Source organism: Enhydra lutris, unplaced genomic scaffold, assembly GCF_002288905.1.
Source record: "Enhydra lutris kenyoni isolate GAN:26980312 unplaced genomic scaffold, ASM228890v2 scaffoldscaffold3, whole genome shotgun sequence".
Lineage (NCBI taxonomy): Eukaryota > Metazoa > Chordata > Mammalia > Carnivora > Mustelidae > Enhydra > Enhydra lutris.
The window spans coordinates 69965239-69990103 of NW_019154087.1; the positions used below are offsets into that span (position 1 = coordinate 69965239).

The following is a 24865-nucleotide window of genomic DNA, read 5'->3' on the forward strand; positions in this document are numbered from 1 at the left end:
TTGGCAGGCAAAAGATACTTTGCAAAACAACACTGTGTCCTTTAATAGAAGACAACCATGCTTGAGTATAAAGGGTGCACTTTGTTAGGCCAGCCCAGACCAAGACCCAGTCTCTCTCCTCTATTTTCTTCTGCCCCTATGTCTTGATTAATTCATGATGTTTAACCTTTAATATATGTGCTGCCAAAGTGAACACATGTTTAACCTTTAAGTAGTGGAGATCAGAGCTGCTTTGAATTCTCCAAATACAATCTGATCACACTCATTAACCTTGTCAACCTTCCAAACTAATAGTGACATTTGGCCTTATTTAATGATTGAAAAATAAGTTTTTCTCATAAGCAAAATTTTGGCAGTGACTCCAAAGTGCCCATACCTATCTTTTAGTGGAGGAGGCGGAGGAAGAATGATGGGTTGTGCTACTTGATATGATTTCAAGAAGTCCCATCTACTGGTCTCTAGGCTGTCTTCGGCAAGTCCAATGTGTTTATCTCTAGCTTGGACAGCACACATACTCATCCACACATGCAAATACAGTCTCATTGGATCATCCTGCTACTTTTAGAATCTTCTTTTAAAAATACTTTTTCTTAAAGATTTTATTTATTTATTTGACAGACAGAGATCTCAAGTAGGGGGAGAGGCAGGTAGAAAGAAAGAGGAGAAAGCAGGATCCCCGCTGAGCAGAGAGCCCGATGCGGGGCTCGAACCCAGGACCCTGGGATCATTACCTGAGCTGAAGACAGAGGCTTTAACCCACTGAGCCACCCAGGCACCCTAAAAATACTTTTGATATGCCAGTTATAAATTAGTCTTTAGCAAATGATTTGGTCAATTTCCTTGAGAATCCCTAACAAAATGTTTAATAAAACTTGTTGAAATTTACCAAATGTATTGGAAATGCCCTTGAAAGTCAAAATTAAATAAATTCGCCACTTTAAAAATATTGTAAACATCATAAAGAAAACCTTCTAGAAGTTATTCTGAATGAGATTTCAAAATCAACAAGTCAACTAGTGAAGCAACATTTACATGGCTTCCTCTTCATCTTCATTCCTAGGTCACTTTAAATGGAAAAACTTGCACTAGTTTTTAGTCCCATCTGAGGGAGATACACACATCTATAACCTGAGGATTTTCCATATGTCAGTTTGGTATTGGTTTGCAAAAATTTGGCTCTAGAGAAAAAAATCATAGTAGGAGTTAGTGCGGCTACATAATACATTATTGATAATTTTTTATTATCATAATTTCTGGGGAGAAAAAAACTAATAATAAGGTGGATTTGCTCTTCTCTATAAGAGCTTGCAGAATTGATTTACTACCTAACTACCTGCATATGAATTTACATGGAGCATTGCCTTACTCTAAGTATGAATAATCAGTCCCCTATTTTTTAAAAGATTTTTCTTATTTATTTGAGAAAGAGAGCATGAGCAGCGGGGAGGAGCAGAGGGAGAGAGAAAAACACACTTCCTGATGAGCAGGGAGCCCCATGTAGGGCTTGATTCCAGGACCCTGAGATCATGACCTGGGCCAAAGGCAGTCACTTAACCGACTGAGCCACCCAGGTGCCCCTAAGCAATCCCTTATTAATGAGGTAGAACTCAAATTAGATTTTTCCCCCTTCAACTTGCCTGGCAAATGTTTCCCTACCAAGTTAGTAATCTTTTCAACTAGTAGAGAATATTATGACATAACCACTCTTGGCTGAAGGGTGAGACTGATACTCAAATTGCTCCAAAAGACAGGCAGTCCAAGCACCCGGCCAAAGAGAAATATTTTCAAAGATTAAAATCTAATGGCATTTGCCCTATCACTGTCAGACTTGCTCAGGACCCACGATTCTTTCTTCTTTCTGATCTTACCCTTTTGGATTGGAAATGTCTATTCTATGCCTGCCTACCATTGTATTTGGGACACAGTTAACTTTGTTTTCTGGTTTCACAGGTTCACAGATGGAGAGGAATTGTGCCCCTAGATTTATCCTATGCCAAGTGTCACCCATAACTGATTTAGATAGTATGTGCATATTTTGGACTTAGAGTTGATGCCAGAATGGATTAAGACATTTGGAGATGTTGGGATGGGATGAATGTGTTTTGTATGTGAAAAGGGTATGAATCTGGAGGGCCAAAGCAAAAGTGCTATGGTTAAATCATGTCTCCCCAAGATCCATACATCTCAGTCCTGGCCCTCAATACCTCACAATGTGATCTTATTTGGAAATAGGGTCTTTACAAAGATAATAAAGTTTAAGTGAAACTATTAGAGGGAATCCTAGTTCAATATAATTGGTCCTTAGAAAAACAGGGAATTGGGGCACAGAGATATGCGTGGAGCGAAGATGGTATGAAGACACAGAAGGAGAAGACAGCCATCTATAATTCCAGGATAGAGGCCTGGACCAGAGCCTCCCCTCACAGTCCTAGGAAGGAACCAGGCCTGTTGAACCTTGATTTCCAACTTCTAGCCTCCAGAACTTTGAGATTATAAATTTCTATTGTTTAAACCACCCAGTCTGTGGTACCTTCTTATAGCAGCCCTAGCAAACTAACACAATACCATTTAATACTAATGACTTAACATAGAAAATATGTTGATATTTAAATCATAATGTTTATGTGATATTTGAACATCTATTCAATGCTATTAATTATATTTTGAGTAAGATATTGAAAAAGCTTTTATTTCCTTATAAAACATAATTAAAAATGGTAGAATTATACTTTGATAGTCATATATTCGGTATGCATATTTTGCACTTGCATAACTCATTAAAAGGAGAAAAGTCAAAACAGAACATTCTGAAAGTGTATGCAAAAGAAAAAATAAGAAGTAATAGTAATTATATTTAATTGATAAATAGGCTACCAAGTCATTTTCAGAATTTGGCTGAGCTTTACATTTCAGAGCTGAAACCGTGATTGTAATATTCAACAGATCAATTCTTAAGAGAAAGAAAAAGCTGATTCATTAAAAATGCATAATTCCCCATCAGATAAAACTTGCATACAAATAAACAGGACGATGCCTAAGAGTAAGATTACTTCTTAATTCACTCAAATTAGATTAATGGAAAACCCAAATAACAAACAAAACAGTACCTTTAAGCCATTCTGATGTCAGTTTCCATTGAAATATCTCCAAAAACCACTGCCAATTAAATACCATTCATGAGAACTTTTGCTTCTAAAATTTGAAACTACTTAAAAGGAAATCTCTGCTGAATACACATTGTACCTACATATACTGCAAATGAATAAAGAATACCAAATGGACTAGAAAACTCAATCTTTTAACTTTGATTCTTTTTTTTTTTATGTGTTCTTCATGCCTTCCTCTGAGATTAAAAAAAAAAAAAGTTACTTCTTTTCTATGTTGTTTGGTTTAGAGTAACATGATCAATGATCATGTCACAAATTAGTCCTGAATAATGCCTTTTGTTCTCCCAGGGTTTTATTTTCTACCAGGAATGAGGGAAATTGAATCAGCTCTTTGTCCTGGTGCAGACCCAAAGAGAACCTTCGTCATCTCCCTCCCACAGGCTCCCCTGCCCCAGACTTCTCGCTACCCATCATCTTCCCTGAGCAGCCACAGATGGAACAGGAGCCACAGGAGTCCGGGATCTTGCACCCAAGGGCCGGAAGGATGGCTCTTTCTGGCATGAGAGAGGTAGGACTACCTGCTCTTTTCCAGATGACTGTTGAAATCTCAGAAGAGCAGACAAAATGTTCTGATTCCTCTCCACCCTGTCCTTCCCCCACCCCTTGTTCCCAAATGCTCTGACAGTAACAGTGAACATTACTAGGATGACTAGAAATAATTGCTGGGACAATTTTAGAAATTAACGCATGCAGCACCATATCTTTAAAAAAGCTGCGTGGTTTGTCCCATTGAGCATGATGATCTCCTTGCCCCGTAGGGTGATGCTTCCACGACACCCTATAACATGTGGAGGCACAGAGAACAATGGTGCCCATCCCAGGGCCTGCAGATCCCCCATCAGAGAGATCCACGCAAAGGCAACTGTGGCCCTGGGACACAATCACAGGGGTGGAGCTGTAGCTGCTGCATTCTTCCAAATGGGAGGGGCTGGTAAGACACACAGGCGCCCCACCCCACTGACTGTGGGGACAAGGCTGACTTGACCACTGAAGGCTGTGTGCTTAACCTCTCTGGAAGCTGCTGTCCTGACAGATGACAAATGACCTACACAGCCAGTGGATGCCGTTTTAATTTTTTTTTTTTTTTTTTTGAGAGGGAGGCTTATTTGATTCTTCAACCTGTAGCCTCCCTGAAACATATTCTTCAGTGTCTAAGAGACCATTGCTGGCTCCAAGGTCGATTAGAATAAAGCCTCCAGGTAGGTTTTACTGTCGTATATAACATTAAACATTTGCAAGCAATCTGATTCAAGGCATTCATCTTATGATATTTAGGATGTAACCCTTTTATTCCCTAGCTGGTAGAGAAAAAAACGGCTTCAGCAAAGACCAGGTTGAACAGCTTAGCCTTGACGGGGAGCCGAGACACCCTGGTGGAACTTCTCAGTTCACGGGGCACAAACCCACTCTACTTGTGCTCAGTTAATTCTCCTAAAAGCTGTGTGACTTTTCGGAGAAAGGACTGCCACCTGCCAAAGCACAGGCAGGCCGTTTGGACCCACTGTCTCCTTTCTATGACCTATTAAATGTCAGTGTACTTAGGGCAGAGACAAGTATTTATGGAGTGGGACTTGACAGAAAGTACCCTGGAGTGACAGGGACATATGAGGAGTCCTACATAGGACATACTTCTAAGGAAAGTTGAATTAATTTATAAGGTAAAATGCAGCTCAGATTTAAGTAACAAATTTGGGATGATAAGAGGCAAAAAAGACATATAATATGGATAAGTGAAATTGTTCTGCGGGGCGGGGAGGGGACTTCGATAAAATAAATATTTTGGCTAGAAATCAAATTTTCATTCTCTACACAGAACTGTCACCAGCCTCTAAGGAATCAACAAAGTCTGAGGATGGAAGAAAGTAAAACCAGTAACTAAAGGGTCAAGGGGACCAATAAGCACAACTCCAACTGTTTACTCAGATCTCTTTCATTTGCTTTAAATGTCCCTGATTCTCGTCCTTCTGCCTGAGGTGGTTTGGGGGTTTGTCTTCTGGTCTCCTGCTTGGCTGCCTCTCTGATGAGCTCTTTCCTTGCTGCATTTTTGGTATCTCAGTGATCATCTCAGCTGCCCATCAGGTACATGAATTTGGCTGTTTAGTTACAAAGTTGACAAGCCAACCTGGAGCTTTTTACCTGTGTCCATGCCCCGCCCCCACACCCCACCAGCTGGTAATGGGAGTTCAGCTACCTAGGCTCTTTTTCCTAGAGACCATCCCTGGTGCCCCACTGCACCGGACACTTAACCTCCGGCACCTAACTTAATTCTTGCTGCAAGGAAATGGTTTTGGAGTTCGATTTGAACAGACAGATGTCTCTTCGTGAGTACTTCCAGTGGAACAGCACCTGAGCTCTTCTTCCTGTTTGCCTTGGCTCTCCCAGATTTCTTCCTCCCAGTTGGTTGCCTCCTTATAGGGGGCTTAGGGTCTCTTTGCTTCCTTTCCTAGCTTATAAACCTGATGAGGAAGCCATTTGGTTCAGTCAGTGATGCTCTGAGCTTTGGGGAGGAACTAGAAAGTAGAAAGCTATTTGGTTCAGTCAGGAAAGCCACAACTTTTGAGGAGGAGTCTATGCTCACAGAGGTCCTCTGGACTTCATTTGGTTTGCTTGTCCCTGACGCTTTCCATATCTTTCCATAAAACCGGCCATGTTCTAACTGGGAAATGGAAAAATGTTAGTCCTGTTTTATAAAAGGAAGATGTTTGGAAATTGGGTCTTTAAGATTTTGTTTGCATCTTGTTTATTTGTATATGTTCGTGTATGTTGTACATGAGTGTACGTGTAACATACACATGTATGTTGAACACGTGTATGTTGTACTGCTAGATAATTTCTCTACCTTCCATGGTTTTGCTAAAATTAATTTGTAAAAGAGCTCTATTTAGTTGGTTTAAAGACAAGCGCTTATAAAAATTGGACAATCTAAAACTCAGAAAAATAGAAACTAATACAAATGTATTCAGGTTCATGCAATCTTGAAAAATACTCAGTATTAAAGCTAATTCAAGGTGTGGTTTAATTAAAATGGACATGTCTTTGAAATTATCAGCATTAAATGTAGGACTTTTATTCTGCTTGTGTTTACTGAAAGTCAAATAAGTTCATGTTACCTTCATTGCAAAATTTGTCAGAAAAGGAAAAAAGGCCTGAGAACTTTGTCAAATGCCTCAAAGTTTTATGGGTAATCTAATAGCAAATAGATTTGAATAATTTTAATAAATGTAATTAAAACTACTAGAAATAGTAGGGGAACAACACTGTATCCAAGGAAAGCAAGACCGATTATTTAAAGAGAAAACTTAGGACAAACTCTGAATATAAAAGGAAAGTTGTAGAAGGCTTTTGTGCAAAGGGAACCTTTGGAAAAGGAATTTTGTGCATGGTCATGGGGAATGAGATGATGGAGATTAGCGTGTAAACAAGTTAACTAGGGAGTAAGCTCCACCTGGAGAGAAGGGAGAGTCCGAGAACAAGATCAGGTGAGAAGTGAAGCGTCAACAGAAGCCTTAGTTGACTCTCCGATGCATTCCAAATGCAGGATTACCCTTCAGAACCACCCTGAATTGGGACAAAAGGGCGGGATTCTCTATCCTCCTGTTGAACAGTCTTTAGACATGACCACCTTGGGGGTGGTGTCATCACCTGTAATTCTAATTATTAAAGTGTTGTATGTCACTGAATTTCCTTGTCAATTGCATTATAATAACAGTTTTGATATCTTTAAGGTCACAAAACTAAACAGTGTAGGACTATCTGGAGCTAATGGGAAAACGGCATTCAAACAGACTCTTGTTTAAAACATTGCTGGTTTGCTATTGTTTGCTTTCCCAGATTTTTTTTAAATTTTTAAAAATATTTTATTTATTTATTTGACACAGAGATCACAAGTAGGCTGAGAGGCTGGGGGGGGTGGTTTGGGGGGGAAGAGAGAAGGGGCAGGAAGCAGGCTCCCTGTTGAGCAGAGAGCCTGATGCAGGGCTCCATCACAGGACCCTGAGATCATGACCTGAGCCGAAGGCAGAGGCTTAACCCACTGAGCCACCCAGGTGCCCGCTTTCCCAGATTTTAGGCTATCTATGACTTATGGAAATTTGGTATAACATTCCTTTGTAAACAAATATGAAACATGTATCTTTATTTCCCTACCTGATCCCTCCAGAATTCAGACTCCCAGTGACTATTCTTCTATTTCAATAGCAATGCATTTATTTGCATAAGTTTAATAAGGATCTGTCCTCTTTATGTCAGGACACAATTGGAAACATTGGTTATCTTACCGAGGCTTTCACCAGAATGTCGTAGTTGAGGGAGATCTGCATAGACTCAGCTATGACAAGACAGCTTTAAGGAACTAAGGTTAACTTGATGGAGCGAATGAATCGACCTGGTACCTTGCTTCCAGGGGTACCAGCTGCCTTCCCAGGTGAGTAAAGAAGATCACTTCCTGGCAGGTGCAGGAAACTCGGGCTATTTGGGGGACCCCAAGAAAAGAGGAATTCACCCAAACCTCTAGGTATTGCAGGTGAAGTCAGGTGGCAAGTATTTTGCTTGACTTCTTAGCCTTAAGGGGTGACTAGAAATTCAATCTGAAATTTCTTATGAAAAGTTCCAGGAAAACCAATTTTAAAAAACAAGCAAACAAAAACCTATATGGTCCATCACTATTTTGCTGCACTTAAGTAAATAATTAGGCCAAGTTTATCACAAACATTTTACAAACAAATTATTTTACAAACAAATTAGTCCTAATTTGGCTATCTTTGGAAATGAGGGTGATTTTAGAGAAATGATGTTTTAGTAAATATACTGTTATGGATGTTAGATTTTAGTGTTGATTAACTGTTTGTGAGAGCTTACTGTTTGCCTATAAAACTGAGTTGGATCCTGAATTCTGGTGTCCTCAATTATCTGGCCAAGACTCTCCACACTAATATTTCTAGTTTTCTCCCATTCTCTTGACTTGGAATCATTGAGAAATGAAACTGCTCTTTTTCTTAAAACCCTGCAAACTGAAACTACACAGCTTGATGTAAACTTCAGAGAAAAACTGCCACAATGGCCCATGTTTAGGCCATCTTCATGCCTGTTGCTGTATAAACTGCTCAAAGATCCCCGGAGACCTACAGATAATTGAGCAAGTTGATTCCAGCCATACTGATATGATGGGTCTGCCCCTAGAAAACCCAAAGTTTAGATGTTTATGGACAAGAACAGTTCCACAGATCAAAGACCATTAAGAGCTGGGTGCAATGGTGACCCAGCAGCTGTTGTCCACTGCTGAGAACACCAGAAATCAGACTGGTTGCCCAAGAGAACACCTGGGCAGATCACGCTACCAAGTTGGCAGCCTCTGCAGAGATCCAAAAACCTCTGTAATGGCTTTAGCACCAGACACAGACTTAACTAAAGTTATCAACTGCAATATTCCTTGGAGGACTTAAAAAGAGCAAAGGAATGAGGATTCAAACACCATGCCGGCACTAGAACCAGCTGGAAATACAATGAATCCTTATCCCAGAACATCTTATGGGAGAAATATTTAACTTATTCCCCAAAGCTCCTATGATGGGTGAGATGCTACTCTTCCATGGACCCAGGGTATATTGCAGGTCCCAGTCTTTGGAGAACTATTTTAAAAATGTGGTATTTGTGCTAAAAACAATCCTAAGACTGGGTCCTTACCCATTTAAAAAGGTACACAACTCAGAGACCTCAAACCTGGAGGAGACTGGCAAGTAGATTTTGCCAGGATACCAAGAACAATAGGTAATTTTTTTATTTTTGCTGGTATTTATAGAGAACTCTACAGACTAGGTTGAAGCTCTTCCATACTGTTCAGAGAAGGCCTTAAGTTACGAAAACATTTTATGCAAGATCATTCCTAGGTTTGGATTGCCACTAATAATTCAGAGCGACAACGGAGATGCATTTGTGGCAAAAGTCACATAAGCAGTGTCCAAAGCCTTGGGCATTAATGGAAATTAAACTCCTTCCTGAAGACCCAAATAAACTGGAAAAATAGAATAAATGAACATCAAAAAAACGCTGCTTGGACCAGCAAGCCTCTGGTCCAGAGAAATCCATGGACAAGTACAATAATTTGTTGGTTATAACAGATCTCCCCTAAGGCCCTAGATAAAATAGTATAAGAACAACAAACCAAAGTACAAAAATCTGGTAACATAGAATATTGGGTTTCAACTTGGAGCTAAAGTTTTCTAAATGAACGCAAAGAGTTTCCATTCCTCTAATCCTGCTCTTTGCCCCATTTTAGCAGGAAGTAACTAGAAGGGTCATTATCCCAATTCCCTCAAGAATGAGCCATAATCAAAAGACAGTGGGGATTGACACTGGTAACCAAAGGGTTAACAGGACTGATAAGCACAGCTGCAACTTTTACCCAGACCTTTCCCATTTGTCTTTAAATTTCCCTGACTTTCCTCTTGCAGCAGGGTGGATCAGATGTTTGCCCTCCTGTCTCCTCCAGCTCTCCCTTGGCTGCCTCCAAAATCAACCCTTTCTTTCGGTGCCCAATGTCTCAGTGATTGTTTTTGCTGCACATCAGGCAGATGGACTTGTTTTCAATTACAAAAGAAGCCATCTTATACTTGTACTGATTTGGTTTCTCTTGTTTTTGTTGTGAGTTTTTTTGTTTGTTTGTTTGCCTGGCACCTAGACTTCACAGTACATGATTACTACTTCTCAATTTCTTATTCATTCAAACAGTAAATACTTTTATGTACCCGTTATGCACAACTCCTTGGCATCAATGGCTATCATGGGTCAATACTGCAAGCTCCCTGCTCTCATGCAGTTTAATCATGTTATCCCCAAATGCGGAATTACAAACCAATTTAATATGGCTTGGGGAGCATAGGAAAAAGACTTTCTGAAGAAGATGGATTTAAACCACAAAGAAGGAAGAAAACCAGAAGGATGTGGCAAATGGACAAGATGAGAAATAGTCATAGGATTTTGCCACATGGTGGTTATTAATGACCTGACATAGAATTTTACTGATATTTTTAAAGTGGAAACCAGACTGGAGTGTTCTAAGCAGGAGTGAGTGGGAGAAAAAGTTATGTAGATAACAGGAAAAACGAAACCCCACTTTTTAGAAGTGTGGTAGGGAAGAACAGGAGAACAGTAGAGAGAATGTTACCTGGAGGGGGAGGGTCAGAGGACAAAATTAAAAACCTAGTAGCTTAGTTTTCTGTCACCTCCAGTCCCTACTCTCATCTCTATAATAAAAATAGCTCATGGACAACATAGTTGCCCAGAGTGAGTGGTGCTTGGACAGGAATCAAAATTACACTCATACAGGAATATTCATTTGGTAAAGTTTAATATATGCAAAAAAGTTCTATTATAGAAAAACTATCCTTTGGACAAGGCAGTAGCGTTATGAAATATAATGTCTCTTTCATTTACAATGGAATTTTACCTGCTTCAATTTAAAATATTTTTTTAAATAATTTCTAGACACACTGGACCAGCATAATTTGCTAAATACTTTGTTTCAAATTTACTATCTCTTAATATTCAATTATATGAACAAATCTGCCTAATCTGTGCTAATGAGGTGTACTAGCATTCCACCTTGTGGATTATATAAACCCATGGCCTTTCACTTGCTAAATTAAATATTTAAAGAGAATATTAATGCTTTCAACCAAAAGCAGATTATTTCTGCTCTGGGAGTCAGTGCTGCTGCTGCTGAAATGCGTAAGACAGGCTTCTGCAGCACAGTAAAATAAAATAATTTGAGGATAACATTGTACACATATATTCCCCTCGAAGCCATATTTTATCATTATAGCTTAGGACACAACTATTTTCACTGACATCAACAAGTCTCACATTTACATTAATTGCATAAGATAGCACATTACAATTTTAATTACAGGAAAAGAATAGTCGGCCCTGTGCCTAAATGGACACCCCTAATATTTGAAAAAAACTAGACATGAAGACCTGGGTGGCTCAGTCTGCTAAGTATCAGACTTGGGCTCAGGTCAAGACCTCAGGGTCCTGGGATTGAGCTCCATCCCCTCCAGGCTCAGCTCAGCAGGGAGTCTGCTGCTCCCCCCCCATCCTATGCCCCTCCCTGCATTTGTGCACTCTCTCTTTCTCTCTCTCTTTTTTTCTTCTCTCAAATAAATAAGTAGAATCCTTAAAAAAAAAAAAAAGGATATGAGACTAAGTAGCTAATATTACACCCACCCAGGGGAGGCATCCTTAACTAAAAGCCACAAAGAGCGAGCCTAATTCCAATCCAAGTGTTAAATAGATTAATTCACAGAAATTGATCCAGGTACCTGGGCTATTTTCTCTGCTACTGTTTCTCTTGACATTCTAGCCTCTGGCTACTATATATTTTTCTACAAAGAAAGTATTTAGGATACAGCATATCTAATAGACTCAGAAGGAGTCACTGTTGATCAGATAAGGAAACCACATTCTTAAAAAAATGGAAGGAAGCCAATCTGCACACTGGGTTGTGTAGTGAGACCCACTGATTAGAAACAGATTTTAAAAGCCGTTCAAGTTCGCCAGCCTGGATGCTAATCTTTTTCCTCCAGAACTGAGTGAAGAAAAATGCCAGGGTTATTTTGGAAGCACCGAATTACAAGATCTAGGAATAAGCTACTTCATCAGACGGGCAGCTAGAAAATCCCATTTGCAAAATAACTCCCACCAGCTTCTTTTATGTCCGAAGTGAGACTCAATTTTGGCTAGAAAATGTACGCCTGTCAGCGGTAAGGAAGAAGAATGGTGGCTCTCCCCGCTATCAGAAACACCGTTGCCTGGATGAATCGACCGCGGGAGCGCAGTCTTCCACGCACAGAACTGACCCGGGTACAGTCGCAGTCTGTCTCCCAGTCCTAAAGAACAGTCTCTTCGAGACACCCGGGAAGAATATCCCGACCAGATGGTTTGAAGCAGGCAACCGGGGCTGCACAGTGGCCGACTACCCCTCCGAGCACGAAGGTCAGTAAGGTAGCGAGGTGAAAGGCACAAAGCAGCAGAGGGGCGAACTCCGGCACCCTCGCGAGGTCTGCGGGCATAGCATATCTAGGCGGTCCCCGGAGCCAGCCGAGGAGAGGCTTGGGACGCAGGCAGGGCAGGAGGTGAGCAGAGCCCTCTCTCCCCGCTGCTTTTACCTGCCACAGCTGGAGCATGGCCACTGGCTCCTGCTGAGTCCGCGCCCCGGCTCCCGACTGGACAGCAGCCTCCTCCTCCCCAGCCTGCACCTGCCGTTGAGCCGCCCCTCTCTGGACAGACAGGGTACTCTCCGGGTATCCCAGCGTCAAGGTCCCATGGCTGGGACTTCTCCGCGCCCGGCTGGGATACCCCGGCAGCTTCTCCCGGCGCTCGCCTACGTGCTCCTGAGCTGTCCGGTGCTACAGGGACAGGCACCCTCGCCTGGGACTGAACCCCACCCTGCGCTCTACCTGCCCACCTGGGATGCACTGGCCTGCAATAACCCCCACAGCCCCAGCGTCCTGATCGCTAACCCCGGACTCCGGGTTCCCGCGGGCCGCTCGCTTTGGCTCGATCCGCTCCGGGACCTGGTGATTCGAGTGCAGCCCGGGCACCGGTGCGAGGTGACGGTGCTGGACGCCCTGCCGCTGAGCCACGGTGCGCTCTCCCCCGGCCGCTTCCCCTGCACCTTCGGCCCCCGCCAGGTCCAGTACACTCACTTCGGCTCCCGAAGCCCGGGACGCGCTCGGGTGCGGCTGCAGCTGCGCTATGACGCCCTGACTTACACGCTGGTACTGCCCTTCACGCTGGATGTGGACCTGGTCTTCTCCCAGCCGGAGCTGGTGACCCGCAACAGGCCTTTGTCGGTGGAGAGGCTGCGGGGCTGGAGCCAAGCCATTGACCAGAGAGTGCTGGACTTCGCCTCCCTGGGGAACGGACCCTCTACCACCAGCAGGTGCTGGCTCACCCTTCTTCCTCCCCAGGGCGGTCCGCTGCCCAAATATGGGCGTTTGGTGGACGCCATGGGGGCCCCTCTCCCCAGAGGCAAGAGGGTAGACTGTGAGGCTTTTGTCAGAGCTGGGGTGCGATATCAGCATACTGCCACTACCCTGTCGCCCAATCGGGACTATGTGCCCCTGATGGCGGAGCTGCTAGGGCCAGAGGAAGGAGGCTCTGGGTCAGAGGAGGTGCTGTCCCGCGAGCACTTCCAGCTGTTGGTGAGCATCCATGAGGGAGCAGAGAACACTGCACCTACGCCCAGCTTTGCGGCCCTGATGATGATGGAGGTCAGTCAGTTCTTACTAACAGCCCTAACCCCTGACGCACTGGCTGCAGATGACAAGGAGTCTGACCCTGATGACCTGGTCTTCAACATTCGCAGTGCCCCCACAACCACGCCAGGGCACCAGGGGTACCTAGTCAGCACTGATGACCCTCTGGGTCTTCCAGTCTCTTTCTTCACCCAGCGCGAGCTACGGGACCTGAAAATTGCCTACCAGCCCCCAACAGAGAAACTGGATTCAGAGCACCTCTTCCAGCTGGAGCTGGAGGTGGTGGACGGAGATGGCGCCACCTCAGACCCCTTTGCCTTCATGGTGATAATGAAACCCGTGAACACCCTAGCCCCAGTGGCTAGATGTAACCAGGGACTGCTGCTATTTGAAGGTCAGTTAAAGCCTCTGTCCAGCACCCACAGCCTTCAGATTGGGGATCATGATAACCTAGAAGAGGTGATAGTAACTGCAGTAAGGGGCTTGAGACACGGGCAGCTGGTGGTGCTTGGGGCACCAGCTGGGTGTAAGTATTTCACACCAGAAGACCTGGCAGCAGGGCGAGTGGTGTACCAGCATGACGGCAGCAACACCTACAGTGATAATATCATTTTTCGGATGGAGGATGGGTGCCACCAGGTGGAATTCCTCTTCCCTGTCACCATCATACCTGTTGATGATGAACCACCAAAGGTCAAGGCCAACAATGGGCTCTCGATTATAGAAGGACAGGTGGTCCAGATTTCCCCCTTTGTCCTGAGTGCTACTGATCCTGACTCTGATGACTCAACCATCCACTTTGTGCTGGAAGACCAGCCTCTAGAAGAAAAAAAGGAAGAAAGAGGGTGGGATCTGGCCCCTGGTTCCTCCTACTCAACTCAGCACCTGGGGGAGATGTTCCTGCGGCAGGCTGAACCACCTCTGTCCCCTGAAGATGAAGATTGGTATTATGTGGAAAAAGAAGGACTTTATGAGAAGGTGGTGACTGAGTGGCTTCAGCAAGACATCATGGAAGGGAAACTCTTCTACCGCCATCTTGGACCCCATAGCCCTCAACCTGTAATGGCTCAGCTGACTTTCCATGCACAAGATGACCATGACCCACCCAACCTATCCAACCAGCACTTCTTCACCATCAAGGTCCAACCAGTAGATCTGCAGAGTCCAGAACTATTTCCAGGAGCTACCCTAGAAATGACCGTGCACCAGTACCAACTCACTCACTTCCAGAAGAAATTTCTCCAGTATATTGACCAGGACTCAGATGACCAGAATCTGTGGTACACCTTACTGACACCCCCAACTGACACAGATGACAACCACCAAGTCCGGGCTGGAGAAATTGTGCTCGCTGATTCACCAGATATGCCCATCTTGAACTTCACCCAGGCCCAGGTAAATCTCCATAAAGTTGCCTACCAGCCACCACAGAAGAAGCTGGGTGTCGTACCACGGGTTTTACAGTTCACCTACCAAGTGGAGGATGCTGCAGGCAACAGTGTACCTGGAACATTCACATTATTCCTGAAGCCTGTGGACAACCAGCCTCCAGAAGTCACCAATAGAGGCTTTACTGTCTTAGAGGGAGGAAATTTTATCCTCAGCAGTAATGAACTGGATGTCATAGATCCTGATACTAATGTTGACCAGATTGTCTTCATATTAGTCTGGGGTCCCCAACATGGACACCTGCACTACTTAAACAAACATATGGTTCCAGGGGAAGTTTTCATGCAAGCTGATATTATTAATGGGAGGGTCTCTTACCAGCACAGCAGAGACCAGTCTACCAATGACACCTTCCATCTGGAGGTAAGTGACAGGGTGCACCACATACCCATCACCGTCCAGATTTCTGTGCATCCTGCTGCAGCTTATAAAAGTCCCAGGATCTCTATTACAGGTAGTCCATTATTAAATGTTTCCATAGATGTACTCGAGAGAAGAGCCACTAGGATCACCATAGGCATGATACGTGACAAAAAGAAGGGTGCAGGTGACTTGATGCTATCTTTCATTATGGAGGATAGTCCCAAATTGGGTACTCTTCTAGTGAATGGTTTACCTGCAGGACGATTCACCCAAGAGGACCTCATCAGTGGGGCAGTAGTCTATGTCCACACTGGGGGTGAAGTTGGCTTCCAGAAACAACATGATACCTTTAGCCTCACCCTTTCCAAGGATTCTTATCAATGGGTGATGGGAGACAGCATAGTGGAGAGAGTGCAGGTGCAAGTGGTTGTGCTGCCTGTGGATAATGTGGCACCCACAGTCTTGGTGGGGGAGTCCTATATTGTTGATGAAGGCGGTAAGAGTCCCTTGACCTTACGACATCTCAATATTGAAGATGTGGATACACCCCAAGATGAAATCCTATGCACAGTGACTGGTCAGCCAGCCTCTGGCTACCTGGAAAACATTGCACCAGCTCCTGGCTCAAAAGAATCACGGGCTGGTAGCCCCATCAGTGCTTTCTCTATCAAAGATGTCCAAGCGAGGCACATCAGTTATGTACAGAGTATTCACAAGGGGGTAGAGCCACAAAAAGATCAATTCACCTTTCATTGTTCCGATGGCATCAACTTTTCCCCAAATGTCTTCTTCCCTATAATCATCTTACCCACCAATGACGAGCAGCCTGAACTCTTTGCCAGTGAGTTTGTGGTATTAGAGGGGATGAGCCTGGTCATAGACACCCCACTGCTCAATGGAGCAGATGCTGACTTGCCACCAAATGAGCTTCACTTTCAGCTCACAGCCCTCCCTCAGCATGGCCGAATCGTCCAGCAGCTGGCCACAGGCAGCCAGCCCATCCACAGCTTCACCTTACAGGAAATCCAGGAGGCCTCCACTATTGTGTACGAACATGATGACTCTGAGACCACAGAGGATAGTTTTGAGGTCTGGCTGAGTGATGGCAAGCATACCATCCACAGGAAGATTCCCATTATGGTGATCCTGGTGGATGATGAAACCCCTCGACTGACCACCAATGCTGGGCTGGAAGTAGAGACTGGACACACTGAGGTCATCACAAATTGGGTCCTTAAGGCCATAGATTTGGACTCCAGTAAAAAGAGCCTCAGTTTTGTCCTCCGTTCAGGGCCTCAACAAGGGCTTCTACAGCGGCTGAGAAAACCCAGAGGGGAGGTGAGAAATAACCTCACCCTAGGAATGAACTTTACCCAGGATGAGATTGACAGAAACCTCATCTGTTACACCCACACAGGCCAAGATGGAGTTCTTGACATTATCAAGTTCGATGTGACTGATGGGATTAACCCTTCGATAGGCTGCTACTTCTACATCACCATTGGGAGCTTAAACAGGGTCTTCCCTGAGGTGGTTAGCAAAGGGCTGACCCTGACAAAAGGTGGCAGAGTGACCCTTACCACCAATCTGCTTATTCCCAGTGACCTCAACAGCTCCAATGAACAGCTTCACTTCAGAATCACACAGGCTCCTAGCCTGGGGCACTTGGAGAGCTCCGACCACCCTGGGAAGCCCATTGCCTCTTTCACTCAGCTTCAGTTGGCTAGCAACAAAATATTCTATGCCCACACTTCAAATGATGAGATAAAGATGGACAGCTTTGAGTTTCAAGTGACTGGTGGACTCAGCCCCGTGTTCCGAGCCTTCAGGATCTTCATCACAGATGTGGATGATAAGAAACCTATCCTGACCATCCATAAACTAATACTGCAGAAAGGGGAAGGCAAACACATCACTCCCTTTGAGTTGACAGTGGAAGACAAGGATACTCCTGATGATCTTCTCCTCTTCACTGTCACCCAGCTCCCCATCCATGGTAGGATTTTGTATAATGGCAGTCATCCTGTGACCACCTTCACCAAGCGGGACCTGAATGAGAACCTGATTAGCTATTGGCACGATGGGAGCAAGACAACTGAAGACAGTTTCTCCTTCACTGTGACAGATGGCACTCATGCTGATTTCTATGTCTTCCCAGACACTGTCCTAGAGACACACAAACCTCAGGTAATGAGGATCCACATAAACTCTCTAGACAACAGACTCCCCCAGATTGCCATTGACAGAAGCATGTCAGCCTTGAAGTGCCTTCACACTGGACACGTGAGCTTCCTGATTACCAACAGATCTTTGAGGGCAGAGGATCAAGACAGTTTCCATGGGTTTCTGAAGTATAAAGTGACCAGAGGACCAGAACATGGCTTCATTATCAACACTCGCCTTGGAAACCAGAGCACGCGAGTGTTTGTGCAAGGTTAGTAACAATGTCCCCGATGCCTCCTTCCATCTCCTTGAGCAGATCGGATCTCCCAATTCTGTATAAAGTTTTCCCAACCTCAGCCCACTGACAGAAAGATTTTGATTCTAATGAAATATGGTGGAATATGAGATTATTCTGGTAATAAAAAAGGGCAACTAGTCCTTTTCCAGCCATCTCATCAGGATGCCCATTTAACTCTCGGACATTTAGTAAAGCTGGTAGTTATGCCCTAAAATCGCAGAATGCATGTGGACAGTTTCTGCTTCTGAAATCCCCCTGTAAGATAAGATTACATTAATTTTGGTAGTATCAGTTTAATTTCAAATTTTAAGTCAATGACAAACCTAGGAATTGTTTCCCTGGTTTATCAGTAAGTTTAGATTTCTGAAGATGATATTTTGTGTATTTAGGTTTGGGAGATAAATATTACACTGCACATTTTATTGTAGTATTCAAATGTAACTTATGTATCTAAAAAGAAAAAAGCATAGAACTAAATTTTCCTAAGTGTGTGGTGGGATATGTTTTAAAGAACTTTTTAAAAATATATTTGTCATCACTACTAATGGTGAATTTGAAGCAGGCTCCTCTGTTTTCCCAAGTAATGTGACACCTGCTGTCTTTGGCATCTCTTTACATTGTCTTAAAACTATTTCATGTAGCTTTATGCATGAGATGTGAAGAGATACATGGAATGCAATCTTAGATTAAAACTTATGAAGGGTTAAAAAAATAGTCCAGTTACATTTTCAGAATTGCTTCTAAAGCCAATGAAATCATGTGGTTTTATAAGAATTATCTTTATAAATAAATACCTCCAAAATGCATATTGTCTTTAATATACTAAAAAAAAAAAAAAAAAAAAAAAAAAACACACAATTACAAACGAAGTGACAAATCTTAAAAATCCAAGAGAATAGGTAATAACAAAATCGTGATTTTATTCCCATTTTCTTTTTTCTTAGAATACTGCAGTTATTCTTGCTTAAATTCATTTGACTAATAGTTAATGAATAACCACTGTCATTCCAACTCCAGGCTTATACAGAACCAGATGGACTCAGCTTTCCATAGAGGGCCAGGGTGTTGTAAAACATGGATCGCTGGAATGTCTTTCTTATTGGGGATTATCCTACAGATCATACACATAGCACAGTAACAAAGTTTAATCTAACGTTCTGTTTTTGCCAGTGTAACTTTAAGAAAAATTTGATTCATTTTCACTTAATCATTTTTTAAAAGTTAGATTTGTATGCATTTAATCATTTTTAAATTTCTTTATTGCCATATTTTCATGCCTTAAACCATTGAAGTTCTTATACTCATTTTCTATTGTGCCAATATGATGAGTGATACTTGCTCTTTTACTAGCTGACGTTGATGAAAGGAAGATCTGCTATGTCTTGAATGAAGGCAGCAGAGCAACAAAGGATATTTTCTACTTCTCTGTTGAAGACAATGGTAAGTCAGTGTTGAAACCTTAAAAGGGAATCTTGGTTACTTAAAATCAATATGAAACTAGAAAAAAATTAAATTATTTACATAGTAATTGCTGTCGGTATATATCATAATACAAACACGAATTCTTTTTGCTCTATTTGCAATCCTATGTCAAATGATTCTTGACATATCATTATTTTGGAAGGGAAAGCAATGAGGAATTTCAATAATAAGATATGAAGTATTTTGCCTGACCTAGATTATGTGTGATGTCCTATAGGCAAGTCAATCTGTTCTGGTGGTTCTGAGAATCTGACTGGTGGCTTCTGTCATTCTGGAACAAATTAGAAAGTCCAACTTTAGATTTTGTGAGGATTTTCAGCTGTAGCACCGAATCTTAATGGCTCCTTGATCTCCAAATTGTAATCTTCCTGGATGGAGTAAAAAATATGTTGACCAGCATCGAGGAAAACTTGCTTTAAAAATTGCCTGTGTAAGCTGCCCTCTGTCCTCAAAGTAGCATAATGGGAAGCAACAAGCTAGCAGAAGGTGCTTGACTCAGCCAGAAATGGGCTGATTATGTTGTCGAAGAAAAATTATTTTGCAGTATGACAGAATAATTACAAAAATTATGTCCGTGTGCTGCTTGCCACTCAATAACCCTTTCAGTATAAATCATTACTCATTTCTAGTGAGTAACATGCATTTTATTTCACAATCATATGCCATCATTCAGGACTGTTTGGGAAAATAGTCCTACCTGAAGGCTGCCCAGTATATTGTGTCTGAATCCCAGCGTACCCTGTGTGACTTTGAAAGAAGTAACCTGGGCCTCTCAGTGACTCATTTCACTCATGTGTAAAATGGTGGTCTTCATACCTTCCAAAGGGCTGCCAAGAAGATTAGTGAGATGATATTTGTAAAGCGTTGGGCACAAAGTAGATGCTCATTAATAATAAGCCACCTTCTGTACTCTGATGAGACTACGGGGAAAACCACTGACCCCTTCTCTCCATCTTCTCACTTAAAGTTTAAAATCTGATCTTTCCTTCATCCTCCAACTTCCTAAGGACCAAAGTCACTAAAAAGATGAAGATGAATTCAAGCCTTCTAAACGGACTCACTAATGTAAAGCATATGTGAGACTCAAATAGTTTATAATGACTATTTTTCTTTCTGTTTTCTAGAAGGATGATATTCTAAAAAGATGGGTATCTGACTTGCATGTTATACTTTCTGGATGACATCAGAAACAAGAGTCAGTCTGTGATGATAAATGTGAATTTTATATTGCTACCATTCTTGAGTACTTTCTATGGGCCAGGCAATGCTTATATACATTACAACTTCTGATCCTCACTGTAAAATAAGAGGTAAACATTACGATGCCTATTTTTAAATGAGGGCACCAAGGTTGACTAACTGGTTGGAAGTCATCCAAGTAACAAGCAGGTGAACTGGAATCAAACCCAGGTAGTGCAGATTCCAAAGCCAGGGTTCCTAACCACCATTGCTACACCACCTCTGTTCATGAGGCCAAAAGCATAGACAGAAGTCAGGGAATAAAGCAAAGGCAGCACTTCCTCACCTCACAAAGAAGCTTCTATTAAATTAAAGTGATAATAATAATCAAACATAGGCTCCAAAATATCTGAGGACACCTTTGCTCATAATTGGATGGTAAAACACATATGTATGTCCATATGCTGATTCAATATTTATGCATTTACTTGTTCCCTGGATTTCGTTCTTGTTTTCTGAGAGTCAAGCACAGAGCTAAGACCCATATCTGCCCATTCAGAGCATTCTTGGAATAGCTTAAAACTGCTAAAGAACTTGCTTAAACATTTTCTTGTCAAGTATTTTCAAATTTTATAATTTTTTTTTTCTCTACAAGAGCTAACTTGATATTTGCTTTTAAAATATCCCAGTTTTGGGGTGGGGAGTACCTGGACTGGCTCAGTCTGTTAAGCATCTGCCTTCGGCTCAGGTCATGATCCCAAGGTCAGGGATGGATCCCCACATCGGGCTCCCTGCTCAGTGGAAAGCATGCTTATCCCTCACCCTCTCCCTGCACCTGCCACTCTCCTTGCTGTGCTTTCTCTCTCTCTGGGTCAAATAAATAAATAAAATCTTAAAATATATGTAAAATAATAATAATAAAATAAAATATCGCAATTTTAAAAAATATTTCCCAAATGGCATAAGACTTACAATTTATTAATTTTTTTTTATCTTGACAACATATAGCACTAGCAGAAGGTACTGCTTCCAGTTATTTAAGCTTTTGGAACTGGGCACACTTCTAGGGATGCATTTTTTACCAATGGGCTGAAGTAGAATTTCTTGTTGGTGTTCGTGGTTGTACCAACTTTGAAGGCATTAAAAGAAGCCTGTGCCCTACCTCTAGGACTGGGCATTAGGCACATCCATAGGTGAGCTCAAGGGTCTTAAAGGTGGAAGCATTGGCAATATGACTCTAAAGATTCCATTTATTAGAACCCCAAGCTGGATAGCAGGAGGCTTCCAGTCCATGGGCTCTGAAATCAGGCTGTCTGCACTCATACCCCAGCACCACACTTCAGTGGTTGTATATCTTTGAGAAACGGTGCTTTAGTTTGCTCATCTGTGAATTGGAGACGATTATAGTGTGTATCTCATAGAATTATTATGAGAATTTCATTGGTTTCCCATTGCCGCTCCAAAGAATTACCACAAATTTAGTGGCTTAAAACAACACAGACTTATAAGTCTGTTGTTCAGAAGTCCAAAGTGGTTCTTACTGGGCTAAAATCAGGTTTGGGCAAGGCTGCCTTCCTTTCTGAGGACTCTAGGGGAGAACCCATGTCCTTGCCCTTTCTAGCTTCTAGAAACTGTCCCATTTCTCCATGTTCAAAGCCAGAAGTGTCCAGTCTTCCTCGTTAGCTTCACTCTGGCCCCAACTCTCCTGCCTCCCTCTTTCCCTACAGGAATCCCTGTGATTACATAGGGCTCACCTGGATAATCCAGGATACTGTCCTCCCCACCCCCTCCCAGAATCGTTAATCACACCTGCAGAGTCCCTTTGGCCATGTGATACATGCACACGCTCTGGGAATTAAGATGTGGACGTCTTTAGGGACCCATAGTCGTAAGCACCTCAAGTCCTAAAGAAGGAACATGCATGAGACCCTGAAGAGTGCCTGGACGAAGCAAACACACGATGGGTGTTATTATCTTTAGAATTAGTAGCTGAGATACCAAGTGTTGTATTTCTCTAGTGTCAGGTAAAAAGAAATTTAACAATTTATTCCTGAAAATCTATGGTTAGATCGGTTGATTATATAAAAAGTTCAACTTCTTTTAAGATTTTATTTATTTATTTGAGAGAGAGGGACCGCAAGTAGGGGGAGCAGCAGAGGGAGGGAGAAGCAGGCTTCTCGCTGAGCAAGGAGACCAACACAGGGCTCAATTCCTGGATCCTGGGATCATGACCTGAGCAGAAGGCAGATGCTTAACAGACTGACTCACCCAGGGACCCCCCAAAATTCAACTTTTAAACTATTATGGTGAATTATCTTATTGGGGTATTGCCTGGAACTCTTAGTTTCTCATCTTTTTCTCTGCCCACTTATAAACTGATTTCATAGTTATTAGAAGCCCACTAAGAAAAAAAAAAAAAGTCCACTAAGGAGACAAAGAAGAGGAAGTAACTCAGATCCACTATTCTAGGCTTTGTCACTGCACTCTGAGCCACCACACACAGAAATACCTTACCTATCCACATCCTGTTTCCTATATCAATTTTGCCTTTTTCTTTTTGCTCTGCTATAGTTAAATGAAGTAATGTATGCCAAAAATATAATAAGACACCCAGCATCTACCAATTCCCCGATAAATATGAGTTTTCTTTTCTTCTTTCCTGTACAATAGTTATGCATATACCTATATTCGTGTACACAGCTGGACTGGGAATTCAAATGTAAAGTTTTTACAATGTACCTAGTTTGTATGTTCTATCTATTGCTGCATCATCAGTTTTGAGTAACTCAGACTAAGGCCATTGCTGTGTAAGATCTCAGTCTTTTTTATAACATTGGTGGTAAATTTCATTTTGCTCAAGGTTATCATGAAAGCCACTGGTAAAATAGGGAATGCATTTTAGACTTCTAAAGCTCTGGACCAGGCACCTGTGTGGCTCGGTCATTAAGCATCTGTCTTTGGCTCAGGTCATGATTCCAGTGTCCTGGGATCGAGCCCCACATCGGGCTCCCTGCTCAGCGAGAAACCTGCTTCTCCCTCTCCTACTCCCCCTGCTTGTATTCCCCCTCTCTGTCTCTCTTTCTCTCTCTCTCTCTGTCAAATAAATAAATAAAATCTTAAAAAAAAAACAAAACACCTCTGGACCAATTAAGCATACTGTCAAGTTCATCCATCTTCCTCTCCATAAGTCATTATACTCATAGATTTGTCTTGAAATTTTGCATTATCTTTACTATATGTAATGCTGAATGGATCTGTTCTACTTACCCTATAATAACATAACCCTAAATTTGTATAGCACTTAATATTTCCACAATGTGTTTTTATAGATCTTATTCCAGTTGATCCTTACTATGATCTGTAAAACACAAATCATTATCTCAGATTTTAAGATGAAGAAATGGGCTCAAAGAATTAAAATGATCCTTACAAAGGAACCATCAGAAACATTAAAAGTCAATACTTTCTAAAAAGCCACAACAAATTGTGAGACAGTTTTACTTTGAGGATGTGCTACAGATATTTCACATTCTCCTTAAGACCTGAAACAAATTGCTTTATTTCCTCTTAAATTTTTCAGTGTCTAAAACCAATCTGATTAACACTATGCATTCTGATATTTGAATTTTTTTTTAATTTGACCTGATACATGCCTCATGGTCCCTGTGAACACTGGTTTTCTATTTAGGTGAAGTGTCTTTTTTAAGCAAGTTATGAAAGTAAAGAGCAACAAAAAGGGTTTTTTTAGGATCAGTGATAGATCTAACCGTAAGTCTAGTGAGTCTAGTCTGCCCATGCAGTTAAGGGAATATCACACTTGCTTTGGACTTTAAACTCTCCAGAACACATCTAAGCCTTCAAGAGCAAGGCAGAAAATGTCTCCGAATAGTCAACTCACAATATGTGGCCTGATATTTTCACACTTGACTCAAAGAAGCCCTTATTTGGAGTCCATTTACTCTTATTTCCCAAACAATTCTAATTTTATTTCAAATAAAAACAGTGGTAAGAAGAGAGTGGGGGTTAAAAGCAAAGACCTACAGAATGCAGAAGAGATAGATAACAATAGGCAGCCAAAATATTCAAATTCAGGAGAAACCAGGAGGCAATGTAGTGAAGAGACAAATCGTTGAGCCTGTGGCAGAAGTGTACCTACAGTAAGATTATAAAATGTTTTGCAAGTCTTCAGGGTGATGTCATAATAAACCATATGTAATATGGAAAGAGGTTCCCAATGTATTGTTAAAAAGAAAACCAAATAGAAATTTATATAAAGCTGTAAAGGATGATTATATTTCCATGTATACATGCCTATATATATGCCTAGGAAAAAGTCGAAAGTATATATAGCAAAATGTTAAAAATAGTTTATAATGGCAGTGATGGATTTATATCTTTTGACTTTGTTTTACATTTTCTTGTGTAAATGCTTTACAATGACCACTATTATCAGGAAGGAAAAAAAAAGCAATTTCCATTTAAGAAAAAAGAACAATGAAGAACAATGG

General features: G+C 42.0%; 1 protein-coding gene across 1 annotated transcript in view; it reads left to right on the forward strand.

The window, feature by feature from the left end:
- The first annotated feature begins 12487 nt into the window (after positions 1–12487).
- LOC111156759 (FRAS1 related extracellular matrix 3) overlaps positions 12488–24865 on the forward strand; it is an 82688-nt gene continuing 70310 nt past the window's right edge. Inside the window, exons 1-2 of the mRNA XM_022517828.1 lie at positions 12488–17669; positions 19047–19136. Coding sequence (XP_022373536.1) covers positions 12488–17669; positions 19047–19136 — 5272 coding nt within the window. The remainder of the gene's footprint in view (positions 17670–19046; positions 19137–24865) is intronic.